This window comes from Varanus komodoensis, unplaced genomic scaffold (assembly GCF_004798865.1).
Source record: "Varanus komodoensis strain SLA01 unplaced genomic scaffold, ASM479886v1 scaffold20_3, whole genome shotgun sequence".
NCBI lineage: Eukaryota > Metazoa > Chordata > Lepidosauria > Squamata > Varanidae > Varanus > Varanus komodoensis.
In genome coordinates, this window is record NW_025335588.1 from 579,946 (window position 1) to 596,079 (window position 16,134).

The following is a 16,134-nucleotide window of genomic DNA, read 5'->3' on the forward strand; positions in this document are numbered from 1 at the left end:
GGGGCGGCCGCGGAGGAGGGGCGGCCCCGGCGCCTCCCCCGGCCTCGCCCGCTCCCGCTGAGGCTGCGCCGCTGCGGGTCCAGTCCGGGGAGGACGCGCCGCCGCTCGCCATGATCGCCGTGCGCCTGGCGCTGCTCCTGGGCGCCCTGTGCGCCGCCCGCGCCGCCGAGGGTGAGTCCGCGCCCGGCCGCCTTGCTGCCGCGGCCCCGGCCCCCCGCCGCCGTAGCGGCCCCGCGGCGGCCCCCGACCCCGGGACGGGTAGCGCGGCTCGGGATGCGCGAGGGTGGCTCTCCCGGGGGCCCGGCTGCGCGCGGGTCCGGCTGCTTGCGAGGGGGCGGACGGGGCGCGGGAGGAGCCGGGGGCCCGGGGCTCGCCAAGGGTTTCGCTGCCCCCCCCCGCGGGGCTCCTGCTCTAACCACTGCACCACGTGGCCTCCCAGGCGCAGGAGAATTCGGGACCCAGCGGGCTCTGCGGGGGCAATTGGCGTGGGGAGCGGGAGGACACGCACCCTTCTGACCCCCCCCCCCCCCCCAGGTGCCCCAGGAGCAGCATCCCGTGCTGGGTCACTGGCTGTGAAAAGTGAAGTTGCCCCCCGCTGGCCCACGAGGGAGGAACGCACACCCCTCCAACCCCACACCTTGTGGGGGTTTTGAGTTCTCCAGAGCTCTTCCTCAGGCAGGGATTAGCCACAGGGTGTGCTCCGGGTGTTCTGGATTACAGCGCCCATCATGCTGGGCCAGGCTGTCATTTTCTCCTGCTTTCCAGCCTGAGAAGGCTCCCAGCTGGAGCCGTTTCAAGGAGAAGAAATGAGACTGCGCCTGCCCTAGAGGCACAGCACAAAAGGAAAGAGCGCTGGGAGGGAGGAGGGGAAAGCCAGCCCCTGCAAGGCACTGCCTGCCCCGGTTGTGTTGTGCGGCTGGCGCTCCTTCCCAACGAAAGCAATCACTCCCGTTGATGCTGCAGAAGCCTTTCTTCTACACAGCAGTACAGATACAGTCAAGCAAGCTAGCAAGTTGTCCTCTCTGAATGAGCTCAGCTCACGGGGCACTGTTCACCCTTCTGGGCCGCCCCTCCGTGAGTGGGTCACTCTGACTCCTCTCCCTGCGTCGCTCAATCTCTCTCAATTCTAATTCTCCCAAGCCGCCTCCCCGATCGCCTCCCCAGCGCCGTCTCCCGCGATCCCACCCGCAGTGTCTCCAGCCACCCCCAAATTGGTCTCTGCCCGTTCTGCCATTTTGGCTTCTTCCTGGGTCCCTGTAGCCGCTGAACCTTCATTCCCACCCTCTGTGCTGTTCGGGAGCATCGCTGGTCGTGCTCGCTCCGGACCCACATCCTTCCCAGCCCTCTGGTTCTCACTCCCGAGCCAGCGCGCACGACGCGCCGAGGCCTCCGTGGCCGAGCTCAGCCACTCCCGGAGGCTGGACGTGGTGGCGTGGAAGTGCCGGCGCTTCCTGCCCCTCCGACGGCCCCCACAGCCCACATCCGGGGCCCCTCGGGCAACCCTTCCTCCCCACCACCGGCCACGGGGCGTCCCGCCACACGCACAAGCCGTGGCGCAGGCGCCATCCCCACAGGCCAGAGGCTGCCAGTGCCCCTCCCTCCCCGCTGACCCTCCCTTCGGGGTGTCCCTCTCCCCAGAGTCCTGTGAGGGGCGCTGTGACCAGGGCTTCAACATCCAGAGGAAATGCCAGTGCGACGACCTCTGTTCCTACTACCAGAGCTGCTGCAGCGACTATACCATCGCGTGCCGAGCCAAAGGTACCACGGCAGCCCCCGGCCGTGGGACGCGGGGGGCTGGGCATGCGGCTGCCACGCAGGAGGGCGCCCCGGGGATCAGGGCGGTGCGGGGCCCGCCTCTGGCCGGCAGCTTCCGGGGAGTCTTCAGTCTTGCTTCGTGCCTGCGGAGCTCAGGGGTGGCCCTTCTCTTTTGGGGCCGAGCAAGAGACCTCGGAGGGGCCAAGACGGAACATGCCCCCTCCGTGGCCCCGTTGCGAGCGCCAAGTGGGTCAGGGAGGCGCTGTGGGGACGCTGTGGGGGAATCCTGAGCAACGCGGCGGGCAGGCCTCCCCGTCTCGGCTCCGGCACAGCAGCCACCAGCCGGCCGCTTCTAGTGTATTCCTGAAGCGACTGCAGCCGAAAGGAAAAGCGAATACAATTCCAAGCATGACAGTCGCCTTCTTTTCGGGGCGAAAACTCAGACGGCCCAGGGGTTGGGTGATGCCTGCGTGCGGATTCCTGGGGGCCTTTCTCGGGACATTCCCTGCCCCAGATCGCCAGCAGAAGGCACGTGCGCTGCGACTTTGGGGGCAGTGCGGCCCTCGGAAAGGAACAGGGAGGGAGGCAGTCTGGCTGCTGGGCCGGGGAGCTGCATGGGCACAGTTCCCAGAGGGGCAACGGGGAGCCAGAAGCGCGGGGAGATGAGGGTCCTCCACTTTGGAAGCCGGAAAATCCACGTCCCGGGCAACAGCCACGGCCACAGAGCCTCCCTCTGCCAGCACGAATCCCACGCTCGTCTAGCGAGCGGCAGCGGCTCGTCGCTCTGATCTCAGCGGTGTGGCAGCTTTCGGTGGCTTGGGTTGGACAGGGCTGCTCGAGGCCTGAGGGGACCCCGGCCCAGCTTTGGGGAAGGTTTGGGGGCTGCGAGTGGCCCAGCGGCTGACCGGCCGTGCCTTTTCCTCTGCCCAGTGGCCCGCGGCGATGCCTTCGTCATGCCGGATGATGACTACATGGACTACAACTACAGTGAGCCCAGCGCCGCAACGCCAGAGCCAGTGACCGACACCGTGGAGCCAGGGACGGACTATCTGTACCCCTGGATGGAGACCACGGAGGCTGCGGAGACCACGGAAGCTGCGGAGACCACGGAGGCTGCGGAGACCACGGAAGCTGCGGAGACCACGGCGGCCGCAGACACCAAGGGGACCGCAGAGGAGCCCCTCCTCCCCGAGTCCCAGGACCCGGGAGAAGGAGAGGAGGCCCTGTGCAGCGGGAAGCCCTTTGACGCATTCACCAGCGCCAAGAACGGCTCCATCTACGCGTTCCGGGGTGCGGCCCCCGGGGGGGGCATCCTTCTCGGGCGGCCTCTGCAGGCCTCAGCCCAGGGTGGGGGCGGGGGCCCCAAGCCACCTTTCCAGCGTCCTGCGTGGCCACCCCCCCCCCCCCTCCCTGCCGCCGAATCTTCGGCAGTTTCCCGGCTCTTGCATGGCTTTCTGCCCACCCCGGAAGATCGAGATGCCCCCGGAGGCCGGCCGGCCGGCCCTTGAGCTGCATGGGGGCGTTTCCGGCCTCCCTTCCTCACGCGCCCTTCCTCCTGCTGCAGGGAAGTATTTCTACGAGCTTGACGAGAAAAGCGTGAGGCCGGGGTACCCCAAACTCATCCGGGACGTGTGGGGCATCGAGGGGCCCGTTGACGCCGCCTTCACCCGCGTCAACTGTGAGGGAAAGACGTACCTCTTCCAGGTGAGGGACGCCCAGCTGCCCCCCAAGGGGACCTGAGCAGGGGGGCGGTGCCCCGGCTCTCCCTCCGACCCGGAGCCGGCACAGGAGGGAGGGGGCCCGGGGAGCCCCACGTCCGTGCCCACTGCGGCTTTTACCCCGAGCTGTCCAGGGCGCCCCAGAGTGGTGGCCCTCTTCTGGGGAGCAGAGCTGGACAGGGCCAGGGTTAGAGGGGGTGCCTCCAATCCGGGCTGGCGGGGGGTTCAGGAACCAGCACCCAGTGAGGAGAGGCCTGGGGGGCGGGGGCGCGGAGAGGTCTTCTCTCTGCCGGAGGCCCTCCAACGCCCCGGCCCACGGCACGCCCCTCTTCCCCAGGGGAGCCTCTACTGGCGCTTTGACGACGGAGTCATGGAACCCGACTCCCCCCGCAACATCTCGGACGGCTTCCGGGGGATCCCCGACGACCTCGACGCCGCCTTCGCGGTGCCCGCCCAGAACTACTTCTCGAACGAGCGGGTCTACTTCTTCAAAGGTGAGCGCCCCGGACGCTGCTCCCACCGACGCCCCCTTTTCAGCCTTGCCGGGCGGCGGAACAGGGCTGACCCGCACTCGGGAACAAGGCACTGGGGACCGCACTCTGGCACCTTCAGAGGGGCCCAGCTGGGGAAGGCTGGATGGGGGGCCTGCCGGGCTCTCGCCGCCAAGACAGAGGCCGCTGCCCTGGCCCGCCCTACCCGCCAGGGCTGTCGCGAGCCGACTGTGGCCGTCTCCAGTTCTGCTGCTTGTCGTTCGTCCGACGCACCGGCATTTCAGCTCGTCCGTTTGGCGCTTGGGGCCGCGGCTGCTTCGCAGGGCGGCTTTGCCCCCGGACTGAGGCAGGGAAGAAGAGGCCGCCGTGTCGCCTCGGGACCAACCCTGTTTTGGGGCTGGCAGAAACCTCCTGGTTCTGATCCCGCCGCTGCCGCCTTGGCTTCCAGGGAAGAAGTACTGGTCCTACGACTTCACGAAGCAGCCGAGCCGCGAGGACTGCGAGATCACGTCCCCGTCCGTGGTCTTTGACCACTACATGCTGCTCCATGACGAGGAGTTCGGCGAGTTTTTCCAGCTGCTCTTCGGGAGCACACGGCGGAGTGAGTCGGGCGGCGGGGCGGGGGCTGCCCCTGCCTGGGGGGCTCGCTTCCCGCTGCCTTGAACCCGGAACCCGGCGGGGATGTCCCCCGGAGCTGCATGGCGGAAAGCTGGGAAGGCCTTTCTCACGTGGCCCAGAAAACGGACTCGCTGCCACGGGGTGGAACGGTCCCCAATTAGGAGGGCCTGAAAAAGGGCTGGAGAAAGCTCCTAGTCCTCATGGGTCCGGGCGATCTCTAGGATCAGAGGCAATATGTCTGTGCGCAGCAGTGGCCGGGCAACATGGGCAGGAGGGTACTGCTGCGCATGGGTCCCCCTTCCAGATTTCTCGTGGCAGCTGGAGGCCTCCGTGGAAACAGGGCTGGACGGGGCGAGCGCTGGCCCGGCCCAGGACGGCTCTTCTGGGGATTGGGGGCCCTTGGCGGGGGGGCCGGGGCAGAGAGACCCTCCAACACCCGCTCCGCTCCCCTCCCCTCCCCAGGTGGGGCCAGCCCCCCGCGCTACATCAGCCGAGACTGGCGCGGCGTGCCAGCCAACCTGGACGCAGCCATGCTGGGCCGGCTGTACGTGGCGCCGAACAAGCCCAAGACGCGGGCCGGGCGGAGGATGTCGCGCCGGCGCCGCAGGAAGTACCGCCGCCACCAGCGCTGGGGCCGCTGGAACCCGCTGTGGGCCTGGGACGGAGAGAACAGCTCCGAGTCCTCCGACCTGGACTGGCTGCCCCACGGAGGCAGCCCCTGCCAGCCCTTCCAGAGCGTCTACTTCTTCGTGCAAGGTGAGCACCGGAGCCGCGGGCGGAGGGCCGTGGGAGAGCCAGGGCGCCTGAAGGCACAGAGAGATCCCGCCGAGGGGTTGCGGGCAGACTGAGGGGGAAGCGAGGGCCAGGGTGGCCTCGGGGTGCGGGGCGTGCGGCTGGGGCTCCGGCGGCCCGGCTCTGGCTCCCTCCGTGGGCGCTTTGGGGCTCGGAAGGGCGCAGGGTGCCAGGCCGGCACTGGAGAGACGCTTCGCAGAGGCCCGGCTCAGAGTGCGGGAGGCGGGGAGCCCGGGGGAGCGCCTTGGGGGCGGGCAGCGGGGCTTGGGCCAAGGCACGGGGGCCTCCTCCCGGCTAGGCTCTTTCTGCCTCTCTCCCGCAGACAAGTACTACCGGCTCAACCTGCAAACGCAGCGTGTGGACTGGGTGTACCCCCGCTACCCGCGGCCCATCGCCAAGTACTGGCTGGGCTGCCCCTCTCAGGAGGACCAGGCCTGAGCTCCGCCGCGGGCCGGCACCGTGGCGGCGGCCGAGGGGAAGTCTCGCCGCCAGAGCCGCGGCCGGCCACGGCCCTGTTCGATTCGCCCTGAAATTGCTTCTGCGGCTCCCGGCTGCAGAGGGCACCCGGCCAGGGGGCAGGCGGGATCGACATGCGAGATGCAGCGCGATGTTGAGAATCAACGGAAATAAAGGCAGAAACAGAAAAGGGCCGAGCGGCACTCGCCCGTTCGGGGCAGTTTGTGGGGCGCGTGTGCTGGGCGGGGCGGGCGCAAAGGGAGGGCTGCGTCCGTGGCTTGCGGCTGGGAAGGCAAAACCGCCCCTGAAGAAGGGTGGCTCCGCCTGCCTGGAGAAGCGCCGCAGGAATGAGCGGGGCCTGCTCCCCCGGCGGGGGGTCCCAGGGGCCACGAGCAGCCCCCGTGAGGGCGCTGCCTGGGAAGTCCCCCAGGGGTGGGGGGCCACGAGCAGGCCTCCCTCGAGGACCGCACACCTGCATCACGGCCGCTGGTGGCCTGGCCTCTCCCGCTCCTCCTCTTCCTCCCCGGTGCCGGCACTGCCCGGGCCAGAGCGTGCTGGGGAAGGGGCTCGGCACTTCAGGGGCCTTCTGGGCGTGGAACGCAGCCCTCAGCGGGTGCCCAGCCGTCCCTGCCCTTCACTCAGCCCCAGCAACAGTGCCCACCCCGTTCCCGACGCCCCACTGCAACCTGGGGGTGCAGCGCGGTGATCCGGAGGTGCCGGAATGCTTTTCACGTGTGCCCTGAAGGCCCCTCAGAAATGTGAAGGGTCCCCGCCTGGTGTGGCTCTGAGCTGGGGGGTCTCGCTGCCCCTTGGCCTCGGGAGAAGCATCCAGACCGTGGGCAAAGAGGGAAAACGCGCACAAGAGCCGACACGCTGGCCCAGCACCCAGCTTTCTCCTGAAGTCTCCAATCCGGACCAGTTCACGCTGATGCTCCGCCCTGGTTTGGTCCCAGGGTCTTCCCTCTGGTCTAGCAGTGCCCCAGGCTTCTCTGGAAGTCTTCCCTCTGGTCCGGTTCATGCCCAGGCCCTGCACTGCACCTCCGTGCGTCCCTCTCGTCTCCCCAGGGCTGGGCGGGGGAGGCAACCGGCATCCCCAGCGCCGCCGACACCGGGGAGCTGGCAGCTGAATTTCTCAACGAGCGCCTTAGCGAGCCCATGGCAGGGCCTGGGCTGCGCCTCCTGCCCAGAACCGGAACGCCCAGCCCGGTGCTTGCAGGATCGGAGGCGTGCCCTGCGCAGCCCTCCGCCTCCCGAGCCGCACCGCCTGCGAGGCCCCTGCGGGAGCCACGTACGCGCGGGCCGCTGCCTCGTGCCTTCATTTCGCTCCGTGAGGCCTCCTGCTTGCTGGGCCAGCCCCTGTGTCCGGCCCCAAGGCGCCCCCGGCCCTGCTGGCCCCCCGCTCTCCGTGCGTGGCTTGTCCTTGCCCGGCCGGCCCCTGACCAGGCCTGCTTGGCGAGTGTGCCTTGGGCTGGCTTTCGGACTTGGGACTCTGGCGTGCCTCGGGACTCTGGCATCCTGCCCGGCGCTTCTGTCTCGTCACCCTAACGCCCCCCCCGGCTCCCCACAGTTGGGTGGGAAGCGCCTGGGAATTCCACCCCCCCCTCGTCCTGTGGGATGTGAGCAAACAGAGCAAGAACAAACGGAGTCGGAAGTGCGGGGTGGCGGCTCGCGTGTCCACAGAGGGCCTTCGGGGGCAGAGTCCCCCAGGAATGGCCCCTCGAGGTGAGAGATGCGTCCCACCAGGCTGACCCGGGCGAGACCAGAAGCCCGGGTAGCCCTTCGGCTGCAGGCAAGCGCACTGCGCTCCGTGGCCACCTGGTGGCGCCATGGAGCAGAGGGAACTGAGCCGCGAATCAAAATGCCAGAAGAGTTTTTGGGCGGACGGTCCTAAAGGCATGAAGTGGGGCATGGGTGGGGGGATGCAGCTGGCGGCTGTCTGGATGTCTTGAACACATCCCCCCATCCCTCACCACTGGCAGTGGGGCTGATGGGAGTTGTAGTGGCCCAGCCCTGATGTCCGGTGGAGACCCTCTCTGCAGGAGCAAGGACCGCCCCCCCCTCGGGTGAGGCTGGGGCTCCCTGGGGAATCCTCTGCAGAGGAAGCGTGTGGAGCCGTGGGACCGCGGGAACAGGTTGCTTCCGAGGCTTCCCCTGTGTGGAGAACGCTCTGTCGCCGCTGTGGCTAAGCCCCGGGGCCACCGTCCACCCAGATGGTGAAGCAGTGCCTGGTTGGTGGCGAGGGGCTCTCCAGCGCAGCGGCCCTCCTCACGAGCAGGCTCCTGACCAAGCAGCGTCAGGACCTACAGCCATGTCTTGGGCGGGACTCGGGAACCTCAGGCCCAGAGACCTGCTAGCGCCAGGTTCTTCTCTCCGTGTTTCTGCGGCATAAATTTCCCCACCCTGTTTATGGCCAAACCTCCCTCTGACCCCTAGTCTCCTGCTGGGATGTGTCTCCTAGGGTTGTGCCGTACCTGACTTAGATTAAGATTCTAGTCCCCATGGTTGTGAGCACAGAGCCGTCCTTAATAAGGCCATAGGAAATGAACCTACAGCAAGACAGAGTATCCAACTGTTTAGCCCAGTCTTTTCTTACACTGGTGACAAGACTGGGCTAAATTAGCCACTTCCCCCTGGCTAATTTTGCAGTCTTCAGTCTGGTCCAGCAGCTGGTCGGGCCATCTGGTGCCTTCAGTCTGGTAAGGTCCCTGCTCAGATGCTTTATTAGGGTTATAATAATTAATAATAATTACATTACATTTCTATGAATAATTACATTACATTTCATTTCTTCTACATTGAAGTCACCCATCCAGGTTCTAACTGGGCCCAGTCATGCTTAGCTTCCACTTCAGGCTATAGGGAAGCTCCCCCCCCCCGCCACACCTGAGCTTTTCTGAAGTCTTCACTCTGGTCCAGTATCTGCAGAGGCTATCCTTGGCTAGTTCTGAAGTTCTCATTCTGGTCCAGCACCCAGGCTGCCTGTAGAGCCTCTTCTTGAAGTCTTCAATCTGGTCCAGTACATACTGAGGCTCTACCCTGGTTTAGTTCTGAAGTCTTCACTCTGGTCCACTTTCAGGCTGTTTACATAGGTTTTTCTTTTCCCCCTGAAGTCTTCAATCTGGTCCAGCACAAAGGCTGTTTGTGGAGCTTTTTTGTGAGGTAAATGCTGAGAATTTACCTTGGTTAGTTAATGAAGTTTTCATTCTGGTCTAGTTTTCATTCTGGTCATTCTGGTTCAGATCTTTTCCTCTGCACGTTCTCAGAAATCCCTAATCCAGTCTGGCTGTTTTCTATGCTGCTTGTGATTTAGTTCTGAGTCTTCAGTCCAGTCTTGAACAGACTATGGGCTTTGTTTGGACAGAAACCATAATATGGATAAACTCTGTATCCAAACATTTTAAATACTTACTGTTGTGCAAGTTTTCTTAAAGCTTTGCTACTCGGAAGTTAATGTGTGGTCAATGGAAATAACTTTTCGCCTCTTCTTGGCAGCTCAAGAATGGCTATTACAATATTGGGAGAATAAATGAGCTAATGATGGTTTCAACATTTGAAGGACGGGAATGGACGGGTGGGCAAGTGTCTGACCTGTCTTCCCTGAACATTGGGCACCTGCTTTTGCTGACCACGCTTCTTCCACAGACCCCCATTTCCACCTTTGACGCGCAGTTCCCACAACTGACTTATTAGCACCCATGAGAGGACATCGCATTTTTATCGTTTCACTTTTGTCAAAATGCACTGCAAGACTTTTTTCTTAAGCCCAGTGCTGGACTCCACTTTATTATTTTATTTATTTTATTTGGAATTTTGTATGCCGTCCTATTTGCATAAGCCTCGGGACGGCTTCCAACATCATAAATAAATATTAATACAAATAGATACATATAAAGTCTGGATACATCCTGGCTATATATTTTAAAACCAATAAATAATGTCAACGATTATTAAAACATCGTTTAAATAAAAAGGTCTTGGCCTTCTGCCACCCGCGTTTGCTGCTGGGCAGAAATGCCCTTCCGGGCGGCCTCTCGGCCCACGTCCTCCCCAAAACACGAGGCGGCCTGAGCTGGGCGCCACGCGGGGGGCCTCTGAACCTGCCCCCGAAGGGGGGATGCAGCGCCACCCCCGCGACGGGCCAAACCAACGCCGCGAGCGCGGGAAGGCGGCGGGAAATTGGCGCCGCGAGCGCGGGAAGGCGGCGGGAAATTGGCGCCGCTCGCAAGAGCGCTCCCATTGGCCGAGACGGACAGGGCGGGGCGGCAACAGGGCCTGAAGTCTGATTGGCTGGAAGGAGCTGGCTGGCGTGTATATAAGGGCTGCGGCGCGGCTGCTGTGGCAGTTCGGCAGAAGACGTCCCAGGAGGAGGTTGTGAGAAGAGAAGAGAAGAGAAGAGAAGAGAAGAGAAGAGAAGAGAAGAGAAGAGAAGGTCGAGTCTCTACGGCTTGGAAGGAGCCTGAGCAAGTCTGGCTGGTGGTGACCTGGAGATGCCCAGACCATCTTTCAGAAGAAGCCATCAGAGCCTGTTGTCTTCTGGCTCCTTTCTCTGAGGCAAAAGCTGAACCAACGGACAGGCCTACAATCAACTGCTGCTGAGAGAAGCCCCAAGGTGTGGCTGGGCCAGGGTGCAGCCTTCAAGGGAGGCCCTGTGGCCAGAGGAGGCCTGCAAGCAGCTCTGATGCCAGGAAGGCCTTGGGCACTGCCACCTGAGAGGAACATGCAAGCCTCATTCTGCCAGGCTGGGTTTTGGGCTTGCTCTGGAAATGAACCATTGGCTGCTCCCATTGTCCTCAGATTCACAGCCTGCTCTCAAAAGGCAATTGGCTAGTCCAGGTGGGAGCAAGAATGGGATTGGTCCCAGTCAGCTGAGAAAGCCTGCTAAATAAAGCATCCCTGCACTCTTTGGGTTCGTGGCTTGTGCTTTAAATTCTTGCTCACTGCTGGGGCTTTGGGTTAGTGCTGAAGTCTTCACTCTGGTCCAGCACCCAGGCTGTAGTGCTTGCTTGAATGCTGAGGCTCTATCTTGGTTAATTTCTGAAGTTTTCACTCTGGTCCAGTCCCTACAGAGGAGTGTTCCAGTGTTGCTCTTCTGTCCTGGTGTCTCAGGAGGGAGGGTGCCCAAGCTTCCACCTGCACCCCCCCCCTCACACAGGCGGCCTGCTGCCTCCCTGGCTGGGCGGGGCACTCCCACTCCTCCCCCTGAGGCCGCGTGTTCATCGATGGCGAGCCTACTGCGCCTCGAGGTGCCTCGCTGGGAGGGGATAAAAAGCCGGGCGCCCGAGCGCGGCAGGCGTGCTGCGCACTCGGCATGGAGCGGGCGTGCGGCTTGCGGCCGGCGCCTTCCCCGCGGGGCCCTGACGGTGCGCTGGGGCAGCGAGTGGAGGTGGTGCTGGGAGGTGAGTTGGGGCGCCCGGGCTGGGTGGTGGGTGGGGAGGGCCTCGCTCTGAGCCGCCGCTCTGTCCGTCCCTCCCGCAGGGGTGCTCCCGGGGCGAGGGGGCTGCCCGGTGGGCGGCCCCAGGAAGAGGAAGCGGACTACGTTCAGCCGCGGCCAGCTGAGCGAGCTGGAGCGCGTCTTCGCCGCGCTGCCCTACCCGGACATCGGCACCCGGGAGCGCCTGGCCGAGCTCACACAGCTGCCCGAGGCCAAGATCCAGGTGAGCGGGCGGCGCCACGCGGAGCGGCGGGGGCGCCGGGCCCGCCCGCCCGCCGCCCCGCTCACTGCCTTCTGTGGCCCCGTCCCAGGTCTGGTTCCAGAACCGCCGCGCCCGCAGGATCAAGAGCGGCCCTGCCGCCGGCGCGCCCCGTCGGGCTCTGGCCGCCAGCGAGCCGCCCCGCCTGGACACCCGCGACGGCGAGCAAGCGCCCGCCCGCCCGCGCGGCAGCCCGGACTTCCACGGCTGCGGGGAGGAGGCGGCGGGGCCGGCGCCGCTCCGGTGGTCGGGCAGCCCCGTCCAGGCGCGCGGGGAGGAGGCGGCGGAGCCCGCGGCCGCCGTGGCCTGGACTGCGCTTTCGCGCTCCCCGCTGGGCTCCCTCTCGGAGATCGTCTACAGCGCCGCGCTCGTGGCCAACCTCGGGGAGCTGTAGGGGCGGGCGCACGCGCGCTGCGGAGCCGGGCTGTGCCCCGCGCACCTGGCCGAGCGCCCCGCTGCGCCCCCGGGCCCCCAATAAAAGTGCTTCGCGACGCTCGGCCGCTGGCTCGCTCGCTCGCGTTCCTTTCTGGCTCGCTGGGCGGGGAGAGCGATCGCTCTGCAAACCCATCCAATATCCCTAAATGGAGGGGGGCGGCCTGGGACCCGCGATCGCTGTAATGCCACCTAATCTGCCGTGGGGAGAAATACCTTAATCTCCGGGTCGGATCTGGGGATGATTGATCTACAGCACCTAATCCCGGCGCGGCTGCTCCCCCGGCTTGGCGCGTCATGACGATATTAATATTGCGGCGCGCCCCGGTGGGGGCTTAGCGGACATCAGACCATTAATCATCGCGCGGGGGGCTCCGCGGCCGCCCCGCCCGCCGGGCGCCTGCCAGATGTGCCCGCGCCTGCCCTCGCACGTGGCGGCCGCCCTGCGCTGCGCGGCACCTGCGGACGCCGGAGGCCGAAAGGGGCGGGGCGGGCGGGGCCCTTCTGGTCTTCGGGGCGCGGCGGGGGGGGCGCTGCTTGGCCTCCGCCTCCGCCTGGGAAATGGCTCACCATCGGCCGCTTTGGGCCGGCCTGCTCGGCCTTGCAGAGTCGCGTGGGGGGACTCTGGGGACGCGCGTGGGAGGTGCCCGATCCTCCCGGGGAGGGGGAGGGGGAGGGGGCGCGGCGTCTTGGGCCTGCTGAGGGCCCCCCCCCGCAGGAGCCCTTGCCTGCACTGGCCCCCAGCTGAGGCAGCGGGAGGGTCCAGGCTGGCTGAGCCGGCGTCGCCCTTCCAAGCTGTTGGGCTGTTTCGTACCGGAGTGGAGCCCTCGAGCCAAGGCGCTCCCATCATCCCCAGCCAGCACCTCTGCAGTGTGCCCAGCTTGAGAAGGAGTGCTCACACACAGGCTGGCCGTGGACGCTTCTCGACTGAGCCTGAGCGGGGCCTGGCCATCCTCGGGCCGCCTTGTCTGCAGGAGGCGCTGGCGGTGCCGGGCAGGGAAGGGGCTTGGTCCGTGCGGCGCTGGGAGCAGGTGCGGGGGGCAGCCTGGGCCAGGGGAGGCCGGTGGGCTCGGGCAGTGGCTCCATCACGGCCGCCGGGTGAAACCCGCTTAACGCGGGCCCCATTTCAGGGAACGTGCAGCCCGTGGGAGGCGCCTCCCTCCGGCTAGACCGGGCCTTGGCCCCAGCGGGTCGCTGAGCCGAGAGGGGCGCAGAAGCGGCCCAAGCCGCTCCCTCCCTCCCTCCAGGGACCCTGCAGGGCGGCACCCCGGGCAACTCCCAGGCCCGGTCCCAGCCGTGCTCCCGGGGGAAGCGGCCCTGCTCTGCATCTGGGCCCTGCCAGGCTTTCCCCAAGCAGAGTCCCAGCAAAGCTGGCCAGACCAGGGAGGGAGCAGCACGGAGGCAGCACCGTGCTGCTTTCAGGCGCCCCTGCACAGCGCCCCCCCCCCCCCACCTCCATCCTCCCCCCCCCCCCCCCCCCGGCACAAGTACACGTGAGCAGAGGCTGCTGCGTCAGGCCTTTATTGCCTCCCGTGGAACAGCGTTTCCACAGATTAGAAAGCGGAGGACAAGGCCCCCCTTTTGGGGGCTGGCTCCTGGGGCTGCACGCGTAGCCGAAGGACGGGGCCCTGCCGGTTTGAGGGGGACTCGGGGGGCCACCGCCAGACACGCTTCTGCAGTTCCGCTCGCTGGTGGGGAGCGGGCAGGGGCAAAGGACGCCTCTCGCTTTTGCACGCGGGGCCTGGGCAGCTCCGGCTGCTGCAGGAAAGCCCGTCATGTGGCCGGGGACAGACAGCTTCCGTGCTCGGGAGGCAGGGGCGACCCGGAGCCAGCCTGCGGGAGCCTGGGGCCGTTGCCTTCCGTGGGGGCGAGGAAACCTCTTGGGAGCAGAGGAGCTGCTGGAGAGCTGGGTGGCTGGCCCACTCTAAGCCTGGCGCAGGCAGGCCGGCGAGGGTTCAGGGAAGCCTGGCTGGGAGAAGCCGCGGGCTACATTTCTCCCAGCTCCCCTTCCAATGTCCGCACCATCACGTACAGCTCTGCCAAGCCCACCACGGAGGCCACGATCACCGCCGACAAGATGCGCTGGAAGGAAGGTAAGAAGCAGGTCAGCGCCGATGCCCGGGCCGCTGCGGAAAGAGCGGAAGCTGCGCCTGCCTGCCTTCTGCCCCAGAGGCGGGCAGGCTGGCCAGCCGGCCCTGGGGAGAGGGAGGCAACTGGCAGTCCGCGAGAGCTGCAGCCGCGCCCTTTCTGCACCTGGCCCCGTGCCTCCTCCGTCCCGGCAAACGTGTACAAGTGGCCCCAGTCAGGCCCATGTCAAGCTCAGAAACAGCAGGCTTAAAACGGGGAAAGGGAGGCACATTCCCTCGCCCTCGGGTCTTGCCCGCTCCCCTACACAGCGGGCACTCACCGCCGCAACATCCGCAAAGACGTACTGGCTGCCCAGGAAGGTGCAGACAAAGGTGGCGCCGACGGTGACGACGAAGTTGAAGATGGTGATGAACAAGGCTTTGGTGGACCTGACTGGGGGCAGGAGAGAGGAGGGGCAGGTGAGGGGGTGCCTGCCGCAAACCTGCCTGGGGGCTCTGGGTTGCTTCCCCCCAGTTGAGGCCTTCTCCCCAAAGAGCCCCGTCCTACGTTGCCCTTCTGGCTCGTGTGGCAGGCGCCCAGCTCGGCAAGGCTCCCATCGCCACTACTGCTGCACTCGGTGGGACAGCAGAAAGCAAGGCTGCCTGGCCCCAGTTCCCCAGCCGGGCCACAGCCTCTGCTTCCCTCTTTCCACATGTGGCCTTGGTCAAGTCGGTGTCACCCAGGCTGCAGCATGTTCCCCGAGGACCCCCCCCATACACACACACACACACACTTCAAAGCTGCTTATGGATGACTGTCTGGGCTGGGGTTTCAATTCACCAAGCGGGACTGTTTGAACTGGGGAGGAGGAGGAGGAGGAGGAGAGAAATTCTGTCTGAGGGAGTGGCCAAACTTCGCTTCTTGGCTGTGCCAGGCCACCTGGCTCCCCAGCGCTCTGGACAGCAACGCACCTTGCCTTCCGAGATCGGCCAGGGTGCCATAGCGGTTCAGCTCCTGGAAAGAGAGAGGAAGAGAATGCGGCAAGGGAATAGCTTCAGGCTCAGGACGGAACAGATGCAGCCCCATTCTGCCAGTCACGGGGCGCAGGACTGGCATCGGGCGCCAATCACCGGCCAAAGGCCCACATGCCAGCAGGGCACCTGGCAAGAGCCCCTGGGCCCGCTCCTCCCTCTGCCTCTTCCTCCAGCCCAGGCAGGGGGGTGGTGAGAGGGAGGGGCAGCAGAGGCCTGGCTGTCTCCCCGACCTGGCAGTTGATATTCCTCGTCATCTGTTGGTATTCCTCATTGGCTAGCCTGGCCTTGATCTTCTCCAGCCGGGCCTCTAACTCGGGGTTCTGGAACAGAAGCACAGTTGCGCCTCAAGCAATCTGCCTCACCGCCGTCTCGGGCTTTTATCAGCCTCCCCCAGCCTGATGCCTTCCAGACTTGCCGGCCTTCTCTTTGCTGGAGAAGGCTGGCCTAAATTTCAAGAGCCAAATTTCACTAGACCCAGAAACGTACATCACCCTCTGGGGACTTCATTTGCTTTGCACCCCACCTTTCCACCCCCACAGTTGTAGCTGCAGCAACGGCCTTCTACATCTCCGAAACCATGGCACGTCCCGCTCTCAAGCGACACAAAAGCTGTGCTTGATACAAACCCTGGGAGGTTTTTTCACTTCTGGAAGGAAGATCTCGCTGCCTTCCAGGAGTTCATGAAGATAAACGGGAGAATCTGAGAAGAAAAGAGACCGGCTTCACTGGAATTCTGCTTGCAAGGAACGGGAGGCCGGCCGGGGGCTGACCCGGGCACCGGCTGCACGCACAGCACAGCACAGCCCGCAGGTCCCTGCCCCGTGAAACCCAAGCGCTATTCTCGTTCTCATGCTGGGCGGGGTTTCCGAGGGAGGCCTCCCAGCCCCACGCGGAGATGCTGCGGACGCCCAGAAAGGGCGCAGGGGGGCGCTCGCCGGGTCCTTCCGGGGGCGGCCGGGTTGCGGTGCCGCCACGCAGGAGGCCCCGGCCCCGGCCAGTCGGTGGGCGCAGCCGGGCTCGCACGCCGAGGACGCGCCGCGGGGCAGCGAGCGGGGCTGGAGCCGCGGCCGCGCGGGGGATC

The 16,134-nt window shown here is 65.6% G+C and overlaps 3 protein-coding genes across 4 annotated transcripts; 2 read left to right on the forward strand and 1 right to left on the reverse strand.

The window, feature by feature from the left end:
* Positions 1–49: 49 nt before the first annotated feature.
* VTN (vitronectin) lies at positions 50–6,021 on the forward strand. 2 transcript variants are annotated; one of them, XM_044430542.1, is made up of 9 exons: positions 50–171; positions 1,639–1,758; positions 2,686–2,831; positions 2,868–3,045; positions 3,320–3,459; positions 3,811–3,967; positions 4,413–4,565; positions 5,045–5,338; positions 5,697–6,021. In XM_044430542.1, exons 1-9 carry the CDS (start codon positions 111–113, stop codon positions 5,810–5,812), a joined length of 1,365 nt encoding a protein of 454 aa, XP_044286477.1. In that variant the 5' UTR covers positions 50–110; the 3' UTR covers positions 5,813–6,021. The 2 variants fall into 2 exon arrangements, with proteins under 2 accessions (XP_044286477.1, XP_044286476.1); XM_044430541.1 differs by having other exon boundaries at positions 2,686–3,045.
* A 5,117-nt stretch (positions 6,022–11,138) lies between these two features.
* Positions 11,139–11,914, forward strand: SEBOX (SEBOX homeobox). The gene is made up of 3 exons (XM_044430580.1): positions 11,139–11,226; positions 11,306–11,484; positions 11,573–11,914. The coding sequence occupies exons 1-3, from the start codon at positions 11,139–11,141 to the stop codon at positions 11,912–11,914; spliced, it is 609 nt and encodes a 202-aa protein (XP_044286515.1).
* Positions 11,915–13,457: 1,543 nt separating this feature from the next.
* TMEM199 (transmembrane protein 199) lies at positions 13,458–15,673 on the reverse strand. The gene is made up of 5 exons (XM_044430554.1): positions 15,577–15,673; positions 15,284–15,373; positions 14,991–15,033; positions 14,360–14,472; positions 13,458–14,034 (listed from the first exon to the last, which is right to left on the reverse strand). The coding sequence occupies exons 2-5, from the start codon at positions 15,305–15,307 to the stop codon at positions 13,939–13,941; spliced, it is 276 nt and encodes a 91-aa protein (XP_044286489.1). The 5' UTR covers positions 15,308–15,373; positions 15,577–15,673; the 3' UTR covers positions 13,458–13,938.
* Positions 15,674–16,134: the final 461 nt, after the last annotated feature.

Excerpts from the sequence above, each read along its gene's own strand:
- VTN (XM_044430541.1), top strand. The coding sequence starts at position 111 with ATGATCGCCGTGCGCCTGGCGCTGCTCCTGGGCGCCCTGTGCGCCGCC. Across the intron at positions 3,046-3,319 it reads CTCCATCTACGCGTTCCGGG|GGAAGTATTTCTACGAGCTT; the intron begins GTGCGGCCCCCG and ends CTCCTGCTGCAG. Across the intron at positions 3,460-3,810 it reads GAAAGACGTACCTCTTCCAG|GGGAGCCTCTACTGGCGCTT; the intron begins GTGAGGGACGCC and ends CCTCTTCCCCAG.
- SEBOX (XM_044430580.1), top strand. The coding sequence starts at position 11,139 with ATGGAGCGGGCGTGCGGCTTGCGGCCGGCGCCTTCCCCGCGGGGCCCT. Across the intron at positions 11,227-11,305 it reads AGTGGAGGTGGTGCTGGGAG|GGGTGCTCCCGGGGCGAGGG; the intron begins GTGAGTTGGGGC and ends TCCCTCCCGCAG. Across the intron at positions 11,485-11,572 it reads TGCCCGAGGCCAAGATCCAG|GTCTGGTTCCAGAACCGCCG; the intron begins GTGAGCGGGCGG and ends GCCCCGTCCCAG.
- TMEM199 (XM_044430554.1), bottom strand. The coding sequence starts at position 15,307 with ATGACGAGGAATATCAACTGCCAG. Across the intron at positions 15,034-15,283 it reads CGAGGAATATCAACTGCCAG|GAGCTGAACCGCTATGGCAC; the intron begins GTCGGGGAGACA and ends CTCTCTTTCCAG. Across the intron at positions 14,035-14,359 it reads TCTTTGCGGATGTTGCGGCG|CGCATCTTGTCGGCGGTGAT; the intron begins GTGAGTGCCCGC and ends CCTTCCTTCCAG.